An 8,654-nucleotide genomic window follows, 5' to 3' on the forward strand; every position below is an offset into this window, starting at 1 on the left:
AAATGAAGAAATGTGTGAACAAATTAATTATTAAGTGCTCTGTAGTCTTACAATTTTTGGATAACTTACCTCAAAATTCCCTGGAGAGTTGTTGATGGTTTTTTACAGCATCTGTAAAAAATAGCTCCAATAGCTTGTTATTACAGTTGTAAATTCCTGCAGGGTTTTCCCAGGCGTGTTTCAGAAGAGGGAAAACAAGCAAAGACACCCTGTCCTCCAGCTCCCTCCTTGTCTCGCAATTTCTTCTTCCTACCTACCTCCTCACAGCTGCTCTCTCTCTCTGCCTTGGTTTCTCTCTTTCCTCCTTCTCTGTCTCTTTCACCATCTCCGTCTCCACTTCTCTCTCTTCTCGTTCTGTCTCTCTATCACTGTCTTTTTTGTTGTCTCTGTCTCTCTGTCTTTCTCTCTCTCCCTCTCTCTCTCTTTCATTCATATTCCACCATTCCTCTCCCACACCCATCCTGCCCCAGTCTCCATTCATTGAGCACTCTCTACCTGTGCCAGGCACCTTACACATCAGATCTCGCTTTCCTCCCCTACCACCTGGTACTGCCTCATTTGTACTTTGGGAGGAACAGTGGTCAAGAGCATGGGGTTTAGAGTTGGCCAGACTTGGCTGGTTCCAAGCATGGCTCTTCCATAGTTGTGTAACCTTGGTCAAGGTACCTAACTAACCTCTCTGAGCCTCAGCCTCCTTATCAGCAAAATGAGGGGAAAATGCCCCTCTCAGAGGATTGCTAGGATTAAATGAGATGATGCTTAGAAAACCCTCAGTGTAGTGGTAAAACACAGTAAACATAAACTCTCTCATTACTTACTATCTGTTCTACTATGGTGGTTGTTTTTGTGTCATCCACAAACATTATTAGTACCCAGAAGTCTTCACGGAAAATGGCGAACACCTCTGGATTGAGTATTTCTCCCCAAGGATCATTTCAGTCCCTTCTTCCCCCAAATAGATGACCATCTAGAGCTGGTTTCCTCTGGTTCTGACCATCTAATCTTTTGTGCCCACTTCAATTTGGGCAGAATCTATCTGGATGGCGACATTCCCAAACCCAACCTCACCTAGAAATCATCTGAAGAGCTTTTAGTAATAGTGAATATCTCGGGTGAGCCCAGGAGATTCTGATTCCGTAGTTCTGAATGACACCCTGGAATGGGTATTTTCAAAACCATCCAGAGTGACTCTGATTGGAGAATAGGTGTTTGAACTTCTGGTCTAACTGAATGGAAGTTTGTTTAATACTAAATGAATGAATGAATGAGTCAATAGCGGAGGATAAATGAATACAGGGATGAATGAATGAATGAATAATAGGTATACCTCCATGGGAAGAAATGCTGGTATTTTCCCCCAGATCTGTGTTCTGGACTCTGAAATGTGTGCCCATTTGCTCCACAGCTCCTGAGAGCACACAATCTTAGAGGCTCTTCTTTCCCTTTACTTTCTGTGCCTTCCCCTATCTCACTCCACCCTTTCCTTGCCCTTCTGTCTATTTTCTCCAACTTCTCACCACCTCCCCCACATCCTTTCCAGCTTCCTGCTTTGCTCGTTTTAGCTCCCACTTCTTCCCACCGTCCCCCCTCAGTTGTGCTCACTCCACCTCCCATGCTCACATTTGCAAACTGGGTGTCGTTTCCTCATCCCAAGACACTTGTGTGAGAAGAGGCTTTGGACACAGGATTACACAAAACAGATTTATTTGATGAACCACAGTGACACACAGGGTCAGAAAACAGCACAGACATTCCAAAGAAGGGGCGGGGGGGTGAGGGAGCATCATAGCAGGCAGCCTCCTCCACCCTCTGTCCAGGCCCATGGATGATCTCTGGGCAGGCAGTCTCTGCAGGTCACTCAGAAGGGCCTCAGAGGGGGCACGCTCTTCCCTTGTAGGAGCCTCCTACAGCCTAGACTGGATGCTTTGGAGACAGCTCTGGGTCAAGAAAGTGAGTCTGTGAAAGATTCTGGCCTGTAATGAGGAGACTAAGCTGACAGGAGCCTCTTCCCTTCTCCTCCTCCCTCTGCTCCCAGAGTTGGCCCCATCCCAGCAGTTCTCAAGATGTCCATTTACATCACTGGGCTCTTCCTGCCTGCATGGCTCATGTCTTGTCCTTCACGTCCAGAGTCCTCCAAAAACAAAACCCGGAATATACATACCCCACCCCCAGCTCACAAAGGCCCCACCACCAATTTCATCCTCAAGGTCTCTCTGGCAATGTGGATGTCATGCCGTCAACCCTGCCACAGCTGCTCCAATCACTGTTTCCAGCCCCCTAACCCAGCAGGAAAAGCCCAGGGGTCCACTCCTGATGGTTAGGTGAGAAAAAACCCACGCAGTATTTTTCACTCCCTGGCAAGCAGGTGCCCTCCCCCACTCTTGGGAAGAAGGCCATTGACCTTGGAAAAGGGGAGAGTGATGAGGGAAATGCTCATAAACTCAAAGCAAGGTGGGGAGGCATGGGAAGGGGGCCAAGGGAAAGCTCTTAACTAGCCTCCCATTTCCCTCATGGAACTAGAGAAGTGCAGGGGCCCAGCACGTGGGACTTCCCCAAGACTTGGGTGCCAGCTGCTTTGGGGAGAGACCTCTCTAGAGGGAGCCAGTGCAAACATAGACTTCTCTCTTAAAGCACGGACCAGCCGTCAGAACCCCCAAAGCCAGTGGGGGGGGGGGTGGACTCATTTTTATTCTATATTGCCTCAATATGTCCCCTCTTCCCTCAAGGATATCGTGTGAAGAGTGGAGACGGGGGAAGGGTGGTTCATCCAAGTGACAAGTGACACACGCACACTGATCTTTATGTTACACACATCCACGCTAATATATATATACACACACAAAGCAAGCATCCCACCCCCACCAAAGTGACTCTTGGCACCAACTAGCACCAGTGCCCAAGGAAAACATCCTGGGGCTGACAGGGTGGGGTGGGGAGATGGGAAAGACCGGCAGCTCACAGTTCTGAAGGAGGTTGGAGGGGTGGGGATGTGGGGAAGGAAGCCATGCAGCATATAGACTACGCGCAGACTCCCCTCTTTCTCCACTTTCCCTTCCCAACTCCCCATTCAAATAATGAGACCAAGGAGTCCATTGTGTCATCAACCCATTGCCTTCCAATCCCCACAGAGAATAGAGGATGAATGGAAGCGTCTGAGGAAATCTGTAGAAAGCATATCTAGTTGGCATCATGGAGAGGCTGCAGGAAGGGAGGCCTCTTTCTGGGATGGATCTACTCTCAGTGCCTGAAATCACAGCAAACTAATCCGATTTGGGGGAAAGTTTTGGACTCCCAGCTGCAGAGACTGGAACACTAATTCTTTCCTAACACCCAGCTCACCCCCTGCACCAGTCCTTTCCCTGACTCTCTCAGGGACCTGGATAAAGAGCTTGAACAGAAGTAGTGTTTGCATGCTTCAGGATTCTTAACCCTTAGGAGCCCTTTAGAAAAAGGAGGCAAAAAGGAAAGGAAGAAGGTTTGAGGGAGGGGGACAAGCTTTGGGAGAGGGGGTAGGAGCCCGCAGGTAAGGATTCAGAGTAAATATTGCAGAGAGAGAAACACAGAGGAAGGAAGAGGAGACAAAAAAGTAAAGAAAAGGAAGGAGAAAAGGGAGCTGAAAATCCAAGAAAAGGGATAGAGAGAAATGAACTTTTGTTGAGCCAGGACTTACACATCAACATTTTAATGGCAGTATGACTTCCCCCATTTTATGCAAATGGAGAAACTGAGGCTCAGAGAGGTTAAGAGACTTGTGCAAGGTCAGTCTCACAGATATTGAGTGGCTGAGCACAAGTCTGCAGGGCTCAGTCTCCTTCCACCAGTCCGCAAACCTCTGAACAAGAAGAGAGGAGAAAGGAGGACAAGACGGAGGCAGGAGGCAGGGAGCAGGGAAAGGAGTCAAGTGCAAGAGAGAAGGTGCCCTCACACTACCTGGCTTTCAGAGAGCAGGGGCAAAGGCTGAGGCAGGGCAGAGGACACCAGGCTTCTCTCGGATCCCAGCCCTAGTCAACCACAAGGGTCTCTTGGCTGTAGGGGATGGATTTCTCATGCATCTGCTCTCCGCCCTTCCCTGAGTTGGGGCTGGGCCCCTGGCTGTGCCCTGAGGAGTAGCTGGCTGACTTCTCCCCACTGCTGCTGTGGGAGGCACCCCCGCACCTGCTCTGGCCCCAGCAGAGCATGGAGGTGCAGGCCTGGCGGAAGCGGGGGTCGAAGAAGGCATAGAGGAAGGGGTTGAGGCAGCTGTTGACGTAGCTGATGCAGGTGCAGTAGGGGAAGACATTCATGAGGAAGAGGTCGAAGTCGCAGGGCCAGTGCAGCAGGCTGCCCAGCATGTAGAGCGTCTTCACCAGGTGGTAGGGCATCCAGCACAGGGCGAAGGTTACCACCAGCACCACGATGATGCTGAGCAGCCGGCGCCGCTTCCGCAGGCCCTCTATGCGCTCCTTGCGGAAATGGCCAGCGATGGTTTGGGCGATGAAGAAGTAACAGGTCAGCATGATGATGAAGGGCGCCACGAAGCCCACAGCGGTGGACGAGACCCCCAGGCCCACCTCCCAGGCCCACTCAGAGCTCGTGGTCGCCACCATGGAGTAGTCCATGTAACACTGAACCTTGGTGGTGTTCTCCAGGTCCCCAGTGGAGCGGAACACCATGACCGGCATGGCCAGGAGGGCGGCCAGCACCCACAGGACCGCTGTGGCCACGGCCCCGCTGACCCGTAGCCTCAGTCGAGCATTGGCCACTGGCCTCACGATGGCCAGGTAGCGGTCGAAGCTGAGGCCAGTGAGGCAGAAGACACTGGCATACATGTTGACGAAGATGAGATAGCTGCTGAGCTTGCAAGCGAAGGTACCAAAGGGCCAGTCATAGTCCCAGTATGTGTAGGTGGCCCACAGTGGCAGGGTCACCACGAAAGTCAGGTCAGCCACCGCCAGGCTAGCGATGAAAATATCAGCTGAACGCCTCTTCTCACGGCTGCTCCGAAACACAGTCCAGAGCACCAGGCCATTTCCCGAAGTGCCCAGGAGGAAGACCAGTATGTAGATGGCAGGGATGAGGGCCCCCGAGGACTTCCAGTCTGTATACTCACACTCAGACTGGTTGTCTGCCCCATAGTAGTTGTCAAATTCGCCACCCTCCTCCATGCTGGGGAGCGGCGAGAAGACCGGCAGGGGATCCCGGAGGTACCAGCTCTTTGGCTGTGTCAGCAACTCAGCAAGCACCCTGAGCTTCTGGCTTGAGCCTCAGAGGGCAAGAGAGAATGGCTGAAGGTGTCCAGAGCCCTTCCCAGCAGCAGGAGGAGCTGCCTCTGGATTCTTGGGACCCTGGAGGATAATTTGCTCCTGCAGACTTCTCTCTACTCTGTCCTGCCTGGTCCCAGCCTCAGCTAAGACACTTCCTTGCACCCTCCTGAGTCTCTGTCTCCTCCTTGGCTGGTCACTCCCTCCTCCCACCTCCAGACCAACCCCTCACTTGTGAGTCTTAAGATCTTTAAGTTACAGCCCACTTTTTTTTTTCCTTCTTGTTACTGGACAAGTGGACCAAATTGACCCCTGCTGTGCTAGGCAAAATGCTATCTGGAGTTTGCAGCCTGCTCTCCTCCTGGCCCCGCCTCCTCCCTCTGGCTGTCACCCGTGCTGGGCAGAATGTTATCTGGGGTTTGCAGCCTGCTCTCCTCCTGGCCTCGCCTGCACCCCCAGCCTCTATGCCTCTGATTTTCTCTGGCTTTTGGAACAGCCCCTCCTCAGTCCTCTCCACTCTCCTGTTCTCACCCCTCTTCATCCCCTCTAAATGGGGCAAATTATGCAGATTGAAATCCAGCCTGGGCTGGAGCCAGGGCGGGTAGGGGACAAGGAGGGTGTGAGATTTCGCAGGATGATCTGAGCATCTGGCAAGCCCTCCTGGCAGGAAGGTCTGGCCCCTGGAACTGTCCCACACCCTTCCCTCCTGCTCTCTCAGCCCCCACCCAGACCAGACTTCACCCTACTCTTTCCCTCACATCATCCTCCTTTATACCTCGGCTTTGACCCTCTCTCTGGGAACTTTTGTGGTTTACCGATGCAGTTATAGAGGGATTTCTCTAGAATTCATAAGCTGTTGGCAGATTGCAGTTCGCAGGTGGCATAGGGAGTTTTAGAGAGCTGGGACAGGAGCACAGGACAAAAGAAACCCCAGACAAAAGGATCTCTGATTAAGTTATTAAATCTATGGGGAAACTGATGCCTAACGAGATAAGTGTCTTGCCCAAGGTCACAGGCTGAATTTTGTTACCATTTTGTTATTTGCTTTTCTTCTCCAAGCACCTAACAAAGTGCCTGGCATGTAGTAGGTGATTACTAAATGGTTGTTGAGTGAATAAGTAAGTGGATGGATGAATTAGGGAGTGAGCAAAATGAAGAGTCCCTAGAGAAAGAAATGAGTGTATCAATTATTATGTGATAAGGACATGGATACATTTCAGTCCTCAGGTTCTTACTGCCCTCCGCAGATCAGGAGGTTTCTTTAAGACCGTGCGGGGGTCCGGAAGTTACAGGTAGAGGAGGAGGCAGAGAAAACAGCAGTCTCTGAGTAGACGCCATGGGCACAGTCCCATAGAAACTCACTTTGCCTTATATGCTCAACTCTCCAGGACCTCTGGCCAGGAAGGATGCACAAGTCAAAAAGAAAAAGCACCCCCAAGAGCGGAAGAGGCCATCTAAACTTGGGCAGGAGTGTGATGAAGCAAAATCAAGAGATGGGTCTTGGCCACATTCGAAACAAAGAGCTTGCCAAACTAGAATCCATTGTCTCAAGGGAAGATTGGTCAGAAAATCTTCTGCAGAGATCTTAAGGCAGGGACCTCAAATTCAAATACCCACAAGAACCAGGCTAAGAGTGTATACGGGTTAAACAACCAGTTTGAGACAGGAACGGGTGGTGGAGACTGGGCCAAACCAGAGCAAGCACACTCCACCCCAAGGAGGCCTCCCCAGCTCCAATCTCTCATTGCCAGGCAGAAATGTGCAGCCCAGAATTACCATGTCTTCCAGTTTTTCAATATAATTTCAAATTCTGGATTTTATGAGAAGTTTCCAGACTCGTAAATTTGGGAAATTAATTCCATTTAAAAAGAGAGAGAGCAGGACAAGTGAAATGTCCTCAGGGCCCCCGGTTGGTGCTCTTTGAAAGGGAGCTTGCCAAACATATTATGCGGGAGAACAACAGGGAGGCTAGGCCAGAAGGAAGAAACATACAACGCAAAGATAGAGAAATGAAAACAAACAGAGCCAAAGCCTTAGGGTGTGAAGAGAAGGCTGGAGGGAAAGATAAGAAAGATTCTGAGTCTTGGATGCCCTTTACCTAAAGGCAATGTGTGAATGAGAACATGTTGGTGTTTTTCTTTTAAAGATGGTCCTGAGCTAACATCTGTTGCCAATCTTCCTCTTTTTTTCTTCTTCTTCTTCTCCCCAAAGCTCCCCAGTACACAGTTGTATATTCTAGCTGTAGGTCCTTCTGGTTGTGCTATGTGGGATGCCACCTCAGTGTGGCTTGATGAGCGGTGCTAGGTCTGTGCCCAGGATCCAAACCAGTCAAACCCTGGGCCTCCGAAGCAGAACACACGAACTTAACCACTGCGCCACTGGGCCGACACCCACGTTGGTGTTTTTTATGAGGATTACATAATGAACACTAGCTACCTGCTAGGCATTCTTCTAAACATTTTATATTTTAAGTGTGTTTATTCTCTCTTTTAATCAGCACAACAACTTTAGGAAGTAGGTACTCTCATTGGTCTCGATTTACAGGTGGGAAAATTGAGGCATGGGGAGGTGAAGTAACTTGGCCAAGGCCACCCAGCTAGTAATTGTCCGAATCAGAATTTGAACTAAGGCTGTCTTGAATTCATGGACTAAACCACTATTTCCCAAAGAAAAACTCCAGCCCTTTTTAAATTGGGTGGTTTGTTATCTGTTGAGCATCATAGAAATGTAGGACAGTGCTAGGATACCTGCAACTTACTTTGAAATAAGCTCTCTTGGGTGAAATTAAAAACCCAATTGATTGAACAGGGTGTAAGAACCCTGCCAGGCAATAGTCTGTGCCCTTAGGGTTAGCTCCGTGGCTTGATCCAGAAACTGCCCTGTGACCAGCCATTGCTAAAGAGGATTCCTAGTTGCCTTATACCAGCTAGAAAGTTAACAGAACCTAACCTCTGGAATCTTGGCAGTCTGCAAAAAGATGGTTGGGACACCCAATAGGACCCAGAGCTGGGGCTTTATCAATCTCACAGTACACAGGGTATGAACTGCTTGGGGCCTGATTGTTCTTGCATATTGGTCTAATAGAATTCTGTGCAGGTGGCAGAATAGCTGTTGTTAGAAGCTGACAGCAAGCTTGGGCGGAAATGGTTAACGTTCAACCACAGCAGACTTGTTCAACCTTGACCTGTCAAAAGGGACCTAAGAGTTGTCAGGAACCAGTCTGACTCAGGTCAGGTCACAGTAGATGGCCCTGTTAGGAATAAAAATGACGGCTTAGGACATTCCAGGATAAGGGCCAAGTTCTAGACCCCCAGTGAATCCAGATGCTCTCTGGTTCTTCCAGAAAGAAGCAGGCACCGTCTGCAGCTAAGAACATAGAGGAAGGGGAACAAGTGAGCTTGGTGTGGCCCTGAA

General features: G+C 50.0%; 1 protein-coding gene across 1 annotated transcript; it reads right to left on the reverse strand.

The window, feature by feature from the left end:
• Positions 1 to 1,687: 1,687 nt before the first annotated feature.
• On the reverse strand, positions 1,688 to 6,142 carry APLNR (apelin receptor). Its single transcript, XM_005598133.4, has one exon. The coding sequence runs from the start codon at positions 5,142 to 5,144 to the stop codon at positions 4,002 to 4,004; it is 1,143 nt and encodes a 380-aa protein (XP_005598190.1). The 5' UTR covers positions 5,145 to 6,142; the 3' UTR covers positions 1,688 to 4,001.
• Between the last annotated feature and the right edge of the window lie 2,512 nt (positions 6,143 to 8,654).

This window comes from Equus caballus, chromosome 12 (assembly GCF_041296265.1).
Source record: "Equus caballus isolate H_3958 breed thoroughbred chromosome 12, TB-T2T, whole genome shotgun sequence".
Taxonomy (NCBI): Eukaryota; Metazoa; Chordata; class Mammalia; order Perissodactyla; family Equidae; genus Equus; species Equus caballus.

Bases quoted from the DNA above. Each gene is read 5' to 3' on its own strand.
- APLNR (XM_005598133.4), bottom strand. From the start codon at position 5,144: ATGGAGGAGGGTGGCGAATTTGACAACTACTATGGGGCAGACAACCAG.